At 25.7% G+C, this 14,749-nt stretch overlaps 2 protein-coding genes across 2 annotated transcripts in view; both read left to right on the top strand.

Annotated features, from left to right (window-relative positions):
* The first annotated feature begins 4,539 nt into the window (after positions 1-4,539).
* Positions 4,540-14,749, top strand: part of LOC111635383 (sorting nexin-10-like) — a 16,109-nt gene continuing 5,899 nt past the window's right edge. The window contains exons 1-2 of the mRNA XM_023380337.1: positions 4,540-4,724; positions 6,654-6,740. Of these exons, the coding sequence (XP_023236105.1) occupies positions 4,680-4,724; positions 6,654-6,740 (132 nt within the window). The 5' untranslated portion in view covers positions 4,540-4,679. The remainder of the gene's footprint in view (positions 4,725-6,653; positions 6,741-14,749) is intronic.
* On the top strand, positions 10,410-12,699 carry LOC111635384. The gene is made up of 3 exons (XM_023380338.1): positions 10,410-10,528; positions 11,464-11,616; positions 11,752-12,699. Exons 1-3 carry the CDS (start codon positions 10,521-10,523, stop codon positions 11,948-11,950), a joined length of 360 nt encoding a protein of 119 aa, XP_023236106.1. The 5' UTR covers positions 10,410-10,520; the 3' UTR covers positions 11,951-12,699.

Genomic DNA, 14,749 nt, shown 5'->3' on the forward strand with positions numbered 1-14,749 from the left:
GGCTCGCTTACAATACAGATGAAAAAAACCACAGTAGATCTATATAGTAAGAGACTGGCATTCTCCAGTTTGGATACCCTGTTTCGTCGGAGCTGTCATTCATTCTAAGTATTGGCATTGGAGGATTTTCCATTAGATCCACTTGGTCCAGACTTAAAAGCCCAAGTGTTTGGGAGGTGCAAAAATTCAATATAATAATAATAACAATAAAATAACAAAACATATGTAGGAACAATTCATAAAGGATTAGTGCAAATTAAAAGCTTAAACAGGAACAAAATTGAAATATATGAATAATATTAAAATATGAATGTATTTTGCAAATAAAAGATTTTTCAATAGCAGTGCCCTTTGCCCCTTTCGACATTTAAAAATCTTTAAAAAATATATTATTTTAGAATTAAAATTACAAAATAGAATAATTCGGTGCAAAAGTGGCACTATTATTTTGAGAGGCGGCTGCATATTGCGGTCGCCATATTTCTAAATTCGCCACGGGGTATTCGTGAACAGAAAAATCATATATTATTTTTATTTCTGTTGCAGTGTTCTCGCGTTAATTATGACTTATGTGCATCTCTTTTTATATTCAAATTTAAAAAGTATATATTTAAATAAAACAATTCAAATTATTAATAAATGACAATTAATTAATGCTGCTTTATGGATTTTGTAATTTCATGATAATTCATTTTGATAAAATATATGCTATGTGAATATACAAATTTAAAGGAATCAAGTGTGGATAAAATAGAATTTCTACGCGAAATTAACACTATAAAAGATGAATATGAAATAATTCCATTGAAGAAGCATATTGACATGTTGCAAATGACGCAAATGTTGAATTTAAAGGAAAGAAAATAGTAGAAACATTTATTTGGTAAATTATTTATGTTGATGTGAGGTTTTTATGTTTTAATCAAGATACTTTGTTTGGCATATATTGTAGATGAAACAAAAATTAAAGTTAGTCTAATTCTCCACATGATCACGGAAACATGGGAAATTTTAACTATCCTTATAAATTCAACTCCCATGCATTATAATCAATAAGATCATAACTTAATCTCTTTTTCTTCTTTCTTAACATGGTTTTGTATTATTGGTTATTCAATTTTAAACTATCAATAGTTCTATCATCTGTCTCGAAATTATTTTGTATTACTTTAGAGTTAGTTTTTAAAATAATTTATGTGTAAATAGCTTTTATTTTTGTAATCCAAAACAAACAACATAAAAACCAATTTTATCAGTGTTTAATCTACCTTTTCAAATGGATCTGTCATGAGCATAGTGATGGCTGATAAAAGTAGCAAACATACATTTTACATTTAAAAATAATTGCTGGATTAAAAAAAGTTTTTGGATAACAACATTGAACGAATTCAGTTGAGTATTCATAAGATTTGTCTTTAAACTGAAAAAAGTACAGCATATTATTTACAAGGTTTATTTGTTGATTAAAAAATTACAAGCAATTTATAAAATTTCTGCATTTTATAAATTATATTATTGTGTGTTGTTATTATATACTATACTTTGAGTTTTTCAAAAAAATGAAACTTCAATAATTTGAATGAATTAAGTGTTATAGGTTGCATTGGTGTTATTAAGTGCAATTTAAATTTGAATTCTCTAAACTTCAACTGAACCTAAGTGTAAATTTGAAAAGTTCAATCTGAAAGAAAGTTTTCTTTTATTAATAGGTAAATTTAGACTTTTGGCATGTTTAAAAAGAGTCAATTATTTGATAACTTTAAAATAATATATTATGTAAGATACATCTACATCATCTATTCTTAAATTCTAAACACATCAAAGACAAAGGTAAACATGTTTACAATATAAAAATATATTTATATAACAATAATAACAAGATTTTTTATTTTATAATACAAAAATACACCTTTGAAAGATAAATTCATCAATATTTTTAAATTCAAAAGAAATAAGATTTTTAATAGAACATTTTTTATGATAAAATTCACAATAAAAAATAAAAAAACATCCATTTTATCTTATCTTACTAACTATATAACTGTATATATAAATTTTCCAAACGATATTTCAAATTAAACTGTAAACTACAGAATCTAATTTTAGAATGAAAAAGTTTCTTATCAATACATTTAATCCATAATGTATTTATCACATTTATTAATACTTATTTTATATAAATTATTAGCTATGTTTCTAGTATAGATTTTAAAGAATAAATAACTCCAGAGTGTTTATTAATAGGCCTATATCAAAATAATATATATATATAAACAATAGTAAACTGTTTTTATATAACTCAAATTAATTTATTGGTTCTTTAAGTCAATTAATTATAAACTTAAACATCATTATAAGATCAGAATTAATCACTTTAATTATAAGTTTCGATTATATAACTTTTTATAATATGTATAAAATTCTAGTACCTTTATATAAAGTATACACAGAAGTTATATCACAAAGTAATACTGTATTTAACACTTCAAATATTGATTATGTTCTATATTTTAAAAATCAAATTATGGTAAATATCCTCTTAATATAATTTAAAACAAAATTCAATCCATAACATAAAACTGATTCTATCTAAAAATGAAAGTGATACTATTTTAATCTCTACAGACTCATTTCCTGGTTTTTCCTACATTGCTATTTTTCTTTCAAGTGTAATCAATTTTATTTCCTCAAAAAAATACAATACAGTATTGATTAAATTGTGGTACAAAGTTTAATTAATGACATGCTTTATAAATCTTGTTAATTTTTTTAGCAAAATCAATTATTAAACTGTATGGCATGCACAAATAGTTTTACTAGAAATTTTACGCTACAATTTCTGTTATGCACAAATGATATGTATTTTATTATTATTGATTAATCGAGCAGCACAAACTATCAATAATTAATATTTTTACGCTATTAAACATGAAAATAAAACTAACTTTTTTTATCATTTGATAAAAGATTTATTGTTTTTAGTTTTTAAGTAACCAAATCTTAAAGTACACCATTTACTTTTACTTACCATAATTGGAATATTGAACTCTTAAATGTACTGTACATTAACTTTTTAATTCATCAATTGATAGCCCGATGGCATAGCGGTCAAGGTAGTAGCCTACTGGTCTGGGAGTTCGAATTCGGTGAATCACAATACCATGGATTTTTTCGGGGGTAAACCGTCTGAATATGTCGGGCCCCACCCTTCACCACCCGACCTCCCGTTTTGGCCTGGCCGAACCCATAAACTAATGGGCTGGCTAAAAAAGAGCTTTCTTAGTGTCCACAGGGCAGAAAAAAATAAAAAAAACCACACACACACACACACACATTGGTTACTTCTGTTAATGATTATTTTATAAATAATTTTGAATCATGCATGTCAGATATCAGTTTCATTTTAGGAAATTTATTGATAATTTATAAAGTATGACATAAATCAAAAATAATTTTTTAATCGCTTTTTCTTATAATTTTAATATATTTTATTGCAACTAACTATAAATAGCAATCGACGCAATTCAATTAACCACGATTAAATTAAAATGTTTTTACCCTTCGGATAATCTTATCAAATATAAAATATGGAAGCTTTATAAAAATATCCTTAAAATCCATATACCTATTTAATTGAATCAAAAGTGAATGAGTGTTTTTAGACGCGTCTTTTCATACCCATTAACCTCCGAAAAATTTCTGGGGATTTTTCGAACCGTCCGGATTGGATTCCGGATCCCCCAGAGCGGTAGGCTGCCATCTTGACCTCTCGCCCATCCGGCCCAAAATTTAAATAATGTACTGTACACGATTGAAAAATAATTTCTTATTGTTTGGTTTGCGCCCAATATTTATCTATTTCCATATGAATATATTTTATCTATAATATCGCGGTCTTTTCAAACTAATGCAAAAATACAATTTAAGGTGTGAATCCCCGCTTTAGCTCCTGGACAAAGCCTAAATATTATATTCAACAAGTTTATTTCTAAAATTCATTATTTTTATATACAGTATATTATAATGAATCGATTCCAAGAATTTTGATATTTATTTTTATCATAAAATGATTTTAAACACCTGTTTATATGAATAAAACCTGTACCACAAGCATTTTTACGTCGATAAGAAATGTCCACTGAACTCTAATCTTGAAAATTATTTGTTTTATTAAAAAAAAACAATACATTTATCTGTCAAAGAAATTTTTTATCTTCAATTTAATTACATATTTCTGCAAAGGATGTCAATACAGTATATACAATAACTGATAATCAACCATTATAATTTAAATACAATCGAATTGTTCATCCGTATTTTAATTATATTGGAGTTTATAATAATATTTATAACAGCAAAAAAATAATTATTTAGTTTATTATAATCGATAATAAATTCTAATAAAATTAATATTTTTAAACGATAATAAACTTCTGTATTTTCCAATTACCCGGAAATGGCGCAATCGTAACAGAACACAGATCAGAGTTCTTGATTGGTTAACTGTCACGAGAGCGCTCCTATCAACCTCGTGCTTTGTGTGACATCACACCTATATCTTCTGTTATTCTGTAGATATCGTCTCTAGCTTGTGTTCGTATAAATTGGAGTCGTAGCAATTCGGATCAATTAGTAGCGTGATTTATAATCAACAAGACGTTGCCTCTACACAGCTGGAGATGATTATATGCACTTGTGAAGACGACGATCCAGATTTACCTCGGGTAATTTAAATATTTTTTTATACGTTTTATTAATTTTAAAACACGTGTGCTACTTCTTAATTGTCGCTAAGTATTATTTTTAAAAGTTCCTTTGACATATTTCGCGTTAAATTTAGTTATGACGACGAGAGACATTGGCATTGCATCATGCAATGGCGCTCATCATTGTAAATGTATAAAAGAAAGCGTATGAATATATTGTGTTTAAGAGGAAGCGATTCCTGTCCTACAGTAAGGTATATAGAAGGTTGTAGACCCAATAGAAAGAAAAGATACTTTTCTATATAAAACAATATATATGAGGAAATAGAACAATAACCTAGACATACATCAGAAATTTTTAATTGTTTTTTTTTCATTTCTATGCATAAAATAAAATATTTGAATGGATAATAAGAATCTGTTGTACTAAATCTTTTGTTACTCAAATACTGTAGCTGTTTCCTATTCATAATGATGTATGCGCATATTTTTATATTTTATAGACGATCGAAATATGTATCGAATCGATCGATTCCATACATATTTCCTACATTATAAATATACTGACAAACTAAATTTTATGAATGATCACTCAACCTTAGTTTAAAGGGACATTAAAAGGTTTCAACAGTTCACGTAAATAACTGTCCTTCAGATTTAATAAAAGAATTTTTCTAAATTCAAGGTCGTATAATAGTCTCATTTACGTGGCCTTTATTCGGGGGAATTTAACTCTAACTTTATGATGAATTACAATTATTTTAAAATTACACTATTTTATATTATAGTCTATGAATGCTCATTACTGTGATGATTTGATTTTATGTGGGTGTAAAATTAAAAAAGAAAGGGGAAATATCAATCAGTTAAAGTTAACTATTTTTCCTTGTAAAATGAAAGTTTAATCATTTCCTATTTTTCCTCTATCTAAATTCTATTTTTCCTCTATGTAAATTCTAAAGTATAGAATTACTTATATATTCATTATTTTACATAAAGTAAATTGTACTGGTATGATATTAGTTTTGTATTAAGTTTGTCAGATAATTGATTTGAGATATTTATGTATATGTTTAAAATTCTGTAATTTTTTTTTTACAAAATTTATTATTTGTGTAATATATACACAAAACCTCAAAAACAATTGACAATTATAATACAACCTAATATTTGAAACATCTGTGGAAAATCATGTGACAGACATGTGACACTGATAAGTAAATGTAGTTTAAGAGTATTTATTTAATATTATTATTAATTTATTTGAATTGGTAAGGCATTAATATTTTATATATTTAATATGCTTGTTCAAGATTTGTTTTTTATAAATTAAAAATTATCAAAAAGTTAGAATTACACTAAAAACATTAAAATGACTAAGTACTCAATTTTCTGTGTCAATTGACATAATTATATTCGTGTTGACAATTTATGTTCTGAACTAATTCTTTGTCATTAAGGCATAAAATTATCCTGACCAGTGAGTTGAGTCATAGTAAGTGGAATAATAGCAGAACAAGGAAACAAACATTTTAGTTTCATGTTATATTAATAAAGCATGTCCATTTATTAAATGCATGATTTTAATATATTAATGCAACATAATTGAATATCTCACATAAGTAGGAGATACACAAAAAGTAGAGTTTGTTAAATAACAATTAAATATAATTTGAGATATATAATTTATTTGTACTGCAAGACCTTTAATTTTATATGATAGTTTCTCTGAAAGCTGGACTTCATTAAAGTTCTTCATTAGATAAAAACTAACTCATACTAACATATAATCTTATTTATTTCAAGTTACATTTTCACAATGTACTTTTTTATAATTAATAACTTGAATGTTCAACTTTTCTGCATAATGATATGATGATAAAGCATTATTAAGTTTGATGATATTAATCAAAGTATAGTAATAAGATTCTTTTTCTGTCCTCGTAGATTTCAACCACTGTTAGTGTAACAGATCCAGTAATCCATTATTCAGGTGATAAGAGACGTTGTACAACTTACCAAATTATTTTACAGGTAACATCCTTTTTTAAAATAATATCAATTATAAAAATTTTAAAAAGTTATAAACAATGATATCTCATTAATCTTATCGGTAATAACATTCTTAAGAGGCAATAAAGGGATTTAGTTGATAATATTTGTTTATTATCAATATCTCTTTGTAATCCCTAACATAATCATGTGACTTGGTTACAAACCAATAAATATTTTTTAAAAAATAGGTACAGTAGAATTTTGTTTTAACGGATCACTCGAGCCACTGAAAATCATGTTATTCCGAGAATCTGTTATATTGAGGAGAACATATTTTCTGCACTCCCAGGAAAATATCTGTTGTTTAACCCTCTGCATGTAAGAAATACCTGTAGAAGTTATTCAGTCTCTTGGGATATCTATTTTTTATTCTGTAGAAATATGATGTTGCAAGATTGTATATTATGCCATACATGTGTACGATAAAGCTGATGTAAAGTGTATGTACAGTACTCTAAGCACAAAGAGGCAAATTATGTATGCTCATTAGCACTTCACTTGACTTCATGATTTGTTAAACTTGTCCATCTTGGTTTGTTTTTGTGCCACTTTTCTGCCTATTGAATTTAACAACTGCTTGATATTAGTAATGTAATATATACCTGTTCATTTATGCTGATACTTCTCAGGAAGGACTTCACAATGTGGAAAGACTTGGCCTCACTAAATTTTGGCACTACACTAGGACTAGCATCTAAGTGTAGTGTCAAAATTTAATGATGCCATCAAGTCTAGGTGACTCTTCTTTAATCGTATCAACTCATTGATTCTTTGTACAATTCTTTAATTGTACAGTACATATTCCAGATGTAGGCTAACAAGTTTATCATCAAACTCTATAAACTTCTATGAAGTTTTTATAGAGTTCGTCATCGAACTCTATAAAAACACCTGAATGCATTTTTTTTTTTCAATGTTTAGTTAGTAAAGTTTTTACAATAGATTGGTTTAGAAGAAAAAATGTTATTCTGAATTATGGATCTGCTAAAAGGAGGAAAAATTATATTGATTTGGAAGGACCTGGAAAAAATCTGTTCCATGATATATTAAAATGAGATTCTCCTGTATTGTTTTTAAGCCATAATTGTGTGGGAGATAAATGACATAAAATATAAGTTTTTAAACTAAATAATAAACAATAAACTTAAATTGCTTCAATTAGAGTTCTGAATATTCTGAAATATCATTTATGTAATTTTAACTAAATTGTATTATTTAACTATATTTAGTCTTTGGGGTATAATTATTCTGATTTTTAATATTCTGATTCATAATACAAGATTTCATCATATGTTCAATATATGGTTAATAAAATCTAGATCTGACTTCAAATTGGCTGATAACAAATCAGTGTTAGAATTAGTTGAATGAATACAAATTGATAGCAATCTAATGTAAACAAAATTTATAATTTTTGATCTTTTAGCTATTGTTTGATGATAATCTTGCTGAAGTAAATGCCAGTATTTTGGTTTGATATTCTGACGTTTATGATATATTATCAATGTTCTCTCCAATCTGGTTTTAGCTGGTTGATTATCCAATTAAAATTAAACATTTCCTCTGACCAGTTAATAAAAATATTTTTATTTAAGATAATCAGATAAAGGATTAGTTTTAGTTATAGTATGAGTGTTGTGTTGTCATTAACTGACATTTATAAGGAAATTTTCAGTGATAGTTTTCTACAATTTCAAGTTGACCCTCCCTAATATTTTTTTCTTAGGAATAGCACTGTATTATTATGATTACTATTTTAACAATTACTAAAACTATTGCATAAAATAAACTTTTCAAATTACTTTTTCATGAGTTTGATTTTCTGTACAAGATTGAATGAATTTATTTTATAATATATAGGAGTTACGAAGAAAGTAAAAAAAGAAAGGGGAAATATCAATCAGTTAAAGTTAACTATTTTTCCTTGTAAAATGAAAGTTTAATCATTTCCTATTTTTCCTCTATCTAAATTCTATTTTTCCTCTATGTAAATTCTAAAGTATAGAATTACTTATATATTCATTATTTTACATAAAGTAAATTGTACTGGTATGATATTAGTTTTGTATTAAGTTTGTCAGATAATTGATTTGAGATATTTATGTATATGTTTAAAATTCTGTAATTTTTTTTTTACAAAATTTATTATTTGTGTAATATATACACAAAACCTCAAAAACAATTGACAATTATAATACAACCTAATATTTGAAACATCTGTGGAAAATCATGTGACAGACATGTGACACTGATAAGTAAATGTAGTTTAAGAGTATTTATTTAATATTATTATTAATTTATTTGAATTGGTAAGGCATTAATATTTTATATATTTAATATGCTTGTTCAAGATTTGTTTTTTATAAATTAAAAATTATCAAAAAGTTAGAATTACACTAAAAACATTTAAAATGACTAAGTACTCAATTTTCTGTGTCAATTGACATAATTATATTCGTGTTGACAATTTATGTTCTGAACTAATTCTTTGTCATTAAGGCATAAAATTATCCTGACCAGTGAGTTGAGTCATAGTAAGTGGAATAATAGCAGAACAAGGAAACAAACATTTTAGTTTCATGTTATATTAATAAAGCATGTCCATTTATTAAATGCATGATTTTAATATATTAATGCAACATAATTGAATATCTCACATAAGTAGGAGATACACAAAAAGTAGAGTTTGTTAAATAACAATTAAATATAATTTGAGATATATAATTTATTTGTACTGCAAGACCTTTAATTTTATATGATAGTTTCTCTGAAAGCTGGACTTCATTAAAGTTCTTCATTAGATAAAAACTAACTCATACTAACATATAATCTTATTTATTTCAAGTTACATTTTCACAATGTACTTTTTTATAATTAATAACTTGAATGTTCAACTTTTCTGCATAATGATATGATGATAAAGCATTATTAAGTTTGATGATATTAATCAAAGTATAGTAATAAGATTCTTTTTCTGTCCTCGTAGATTTCAACCACTGTTAGTGTAACAGATCCAGTAATCCATTATTCAGGTGATAAGAGACGTTGTACAACTTACCAAATTATTTTACAGGTAACATCCTTTTTTAAAATAATATCAATTATAAAAATTTTAAAAAGTTATAAACAATGATATCTCATTAATCTTATCGGTAATAACATTCTTAAGAGGCAATAAAGGGATTTAGTTGATAATATTTGTTTATTATCAATATCTCTTTGTAATCCCTAACATAATCATGTGACTTGGTTACAAACCAATAAATATTTTTTTAAAAATAGGTACAGTAGAATTTTGTTTTAACGGATCACTCGAGCCACTGAAAATCATGTTATTCCGAGAATCTGTTATATTGAGGAGAACATATTTTCTGCACTCCCAGGAAAATATCTGTTGTTTAACCCTCTGCATGTAAGAAATACCTGTAGAAGTTATTCAGTCTCTTGGGATATCTATTTTTTATTCTGTAGAAATATGATGTTGCAAGATTGTATATTATGCCATACATGTGTACGATAAAGCTNAAATTAATGTAAGAAAGGATTCTAATGGAAATACACTTGTAAAATTCATTTTATGTAAAGTTAATTTTTAAATTTGACTGTTTATGTAAAACTGAAAAGATAATATTTTTACATTGACATTAATGAACATTGTATTATTACAGGAACCCACCATCTTTGCCTTCAGATTCTTTCTTTCGTGATCAGTTCACAGAAGAATTTATAGAACAAAGACGACAACTATTAGAATTATTTATGTTAAAGTAAATATCACACTTATTATAAAATATTGTTTAGTATTAATAAGAATTATCTAAGCATATATATATATATATTTTTTTTTTATTAAAGAAAGTTATTAATTTAAAAATAAAATGATACTGTTAGTAGAAGGCAAGTCAATGATTTTTTTTAACCAAATAAAATATACTAATATTTTATTAAAATAATAAAATTCAAATATATTAGTGATATTTCACTTATGCCACTTTTCCACTAAACCCTTCATATACTTTTCAAATATACTTACTATTAATTTCCATAGATTTACTTCTTATGGAAAGTAAAATAAACAAATTAGACTCAGATATTTGCCATTCCTGGTCTAGAGCCCATGTCATATAGTAAGCATGCCTAGCACTAAAGATGCTTATGCATGCCAAAGTTTTAGACTTCAAATAACTGTATTTAAAGAAATTTTTAAAAAGTTTTAATTAGAATGAAAATAAAAAATCTGGCTGAAAAAGGATGATCAGGCAATAAACAAAAAGATTGAAAGAGATGATGTAATAAATATGATTTTTATTTATGTACAGGTACCAGATGGTTTCTCCTTACATGCCATAGGTTTGCCACCCGTGCTCTATACATTCATTATTCTTTTTATATATATAATTATAACAGTAAATTTAAAGAATATGAATATATTACACAAGTAGTTTGTTATTGGCTGACTTAATAATTTATGAAAGCTAGTAACTAAGAACAAAATTGATTTAAAATAATGGTTTCTTTAAAATGTTTATATACTGCTATTTTTTAAAATATTATTTATTGACTTAGTTGTTTTTCAAATAAAAATAATTAAAATTTTTTAATGATTGCTTTTAAAAAGATTTGTTTAAACTGATAAGGAAGTTAATGTCACAAAATTCCTATAAAAGTGATAATTTTATTATATTTTTTTTTTTGTTTTTAGAATTTTGAATGAACCACTGTATTTGTCAAACAAAGCACTGCATCTTTTTCTTCAAAGTCATTTATCGATGAAAGAAATTGAAAGTATAGTATCTGGTAATTCATGTTGTCCACCGGGTAAATTAGAAGAAAGTGCATTTTTTGTTGACTCTTGGTAATTTCAATTCTTGTTTTTCAGTAACTTATATATATTTTTAAAACAATTTCAGATTATATTTTATTTTCTAGTTTCTATTTTACTCATATAGCTTTTAGTCAGTAAATATAAATTTTTTTCATTTTTTTGTAGTGCCTCGGACATTTCTTCCAATATTTCTGAATGTCCAAGCTGTGATTCACTCGATGCTTCAGTTTCCCATAGTTCTTCTTCAAATAAGCAAGTGGCCTTGCTGAGTATCAACCAAGAGGCATTTGTAGCTTCGTTGCCATTTCTGGACTGCAATACTGACATTCATATTACAAAAGCATGTCGTCATTCTAAATCATGATTATTGTATTTATAAATTATGCAAATGAATTTCATTATTTTTTATATAAAGTGCCATTAAAATTTTTTTTCACTTGGAATTTAAAATTGAATATTTCAAATTGTGAAAATATCACATTTACATAAAAATAAGATGCAAACTAGTTTTTAAATTTTCAACAAACAATTGTGATAAATATGATAAAGAATGTTTCTTATATTACAAATATATCTGTGATAGTGCTTTATTTGTACAGGGCCGTCCTTATCATTCTTAGCTGTACCATCAATTTCTTTGTACAATTAACTCAAACTATTTAAAAACCAAAATTACTTTTTTGAGAAAAAATCAGTATTAAATTTCATTTAGTAACTATGGACTTTTTCATCATCATCATCATCATCAATGTACTTGTTTAAGATATTCTGTCAAATTGACATTAATGTAAAACAGATGTTCGTTGTTCAGTTTTTTAAATGATTTAATATTTAACTGCAGTACAATACTAAATTGTATTTAAATTTATAAGATTCCAAAATCAGTGTTATAGTGTTCTGCATAACATTATGAAATTTAGTAATTTAAAATTATTGCCAGTTTTATTTGAATAACAATATCCTCTACTATTGTTGGATTTCTGAAAAGTTATTAATTTTATCTACCTATGTAAGTTAATAATTTAGAAACAAATAATGTGTTTATTTAGCAAACAAACTTTAATTTTCTATTAAAAATACACCTGTTCATTTTCTGATAGTGGTATGTAAAAATAGCAACTATTTCTTTATAATGAGTTAATTTGATTTTCAAAACAAATGCATGAAATATATTTTATTAACAAGACATCAAATGGCTATGTACAAAAGGAATAACCAGCCTTAAATAGTATGTTCACAAAATATGCATTTTAAGATAGTATCCATGATTATTATTCACTCTGGGAATTGTATTTGCAATCTCTTCTGGCAGTATTTGCAACTAGAGATCAAGAGTTAATGAAGTGAATGGTAATTGGCTAATTTATTTTATTACATGAATGCTTATTGATTAACTTCTGACTCAAAGTTTTGATTCTTGGTGATGTGTATCCGAATAAGTGTGGTATTTTGTATGTCCAAAGAAAAAAATAGCCCAAATGTTGAATTTTAAAATCAATTTTATTATAATTAGTATGTTTTTTCTTTTAATATAACTAAATTTTTATGAAATTAAGCACAAGTCACATTAGCAAAATATGCAAAAATATGTTAAATAACGTTTTCATTAAAACTTTTATTTATTTTATTTTCAATGTGAATTTGAATAACAAAATCTATTTCTACTTTATTTCTTAATATTTTGACAAACCTGTGAATGTTTTAATTCCAGAAATCAGATCTATGATTAAAATTAGTAATATATATTTTTTCTGAATATAAGAATTTTTGAAATTCTCTTAAAAATGTACGGTCAAACCAATGTTAATCATATTAAATTTTTTTTTACACTGTAAAACTTAATTTTATTGTTATATAAATTAAAAGAATCATATATTTATTAAAAGAAATATATTTTTTTTCTAAAAATATATGATTAACATGATTAGTAATTAACAAATATGTTTGTTGTACTGTACATGTAAAATAAATTTCATCTATTTAGAAATTGTATAATAATAAACATTAGTACTATTTAATAGTAGTTAATATTTTGAGATTATGGTTAGTAAATAGTTTAAGTTCTAATCAGAGAATTAAAAGTGAGTTGTATAACAGTTTTTACTTACATTAGACTTAATTTTATTTATAAACAAAAAAATTACAATTGAACTTAACATTTTCTATGAATTATATTTCATTCTAAAGAAATTTGCATGTTTGTGTGTTAAAAAATGATAAGAAATTTTATTAATCAAGAGTTTGTAAGTATAAGCACTACTTTTTAACCAAAATATTCAAACACTTCAGCATTAGTCATTAAAATATCCATAAACAGAAAATAACTGATCTTTAATAATCAATATGATAGTTTATCAATTTATGAAATTAATTTGAGTCATTAGAATTTGTTAATTAAAAATATTAGAATTTAAACAGCAAGACTTTTAAAATAGTTGCAAGAGAGCCATTTATACAAAAAAATTCAAGATTATTTCATTACATACAGCCAACCCTCAGTATACTGCCCTCCTAAATAATAGCAACCTGTGAACAGATTTTCTCTCAAATATTCAATTAGGAATCCTACCATAACTATGAACTACTAAATGTATGACACCAAGTCATATGACTTGGTGGTTGCTTTATCCTATAGGCAAAAAGGGCAATTGCCAGGGAGTCCTAAACCAATCATAAGAATATACTTTCCTTAAAATCTTAAGTCAGCACTGTACATAGACCCCTAATTCAAATTTGCCTGGGCCCCTTGAAGCTATAATGTACCACTGTGTATAAACCTCATTACTATATGCAGTTATTATTTGAAGTCATTCAATTTAGCACCAATTTCAGAAGCAAATAAATGGCAGCACTAAATCAAACTTTGTATATCAGATAATTTTATTGTTTTATATTAATAATGCTCAAATAATAATAAAGGTACAGACTAAGGACATACAATAATGAATCCTACGAATAAATTCTGAAATACAGTAGATCCCCCTATAAAACCGTTTCCTATAGTTATGATTCCTATAAAAATTGTGGTAGTATCCGTAAACAACGGTAAAAATAACTCCTATAATACGTAAAACGTCATCGGGCAGCCGAACTACTTTCCCGCCGTCCGTAGCGCCACGCTACGGACGTTTAGGCGGATAAATTGAGTTTAGTATCGTCTGTT

This window comes from Centruroides sculpturatus, unplaced genomic scaffold (genome assembly GCF_000671375.1).
Source record: "Centruroides sculpturatus isolate CEXI.00-Female unplaced genomic scaffold, Cexi_2.0 scaffold955, whole genome shotgun sequence".
In the NCBI taxonomy this organism is placed as follows: Eukaryota; Metazoa; Arthropoda; class Arachnida; order Scorpiones; family Buthidae; genus Centruroides; species Centruroides sculpturatus.

Excerpts from the sequence above, each read along its gene's own strand:
- LOC111635384 (XM_023380338.1), top strand. Across the intron at positions 11,617-11,751 it reads GCATTTTTTGTTGACTCTTG|TGCCTCGGACATTTCTTCCA; the intron begins GTAATTTCAATT and ends ATTTTTTTGTAG.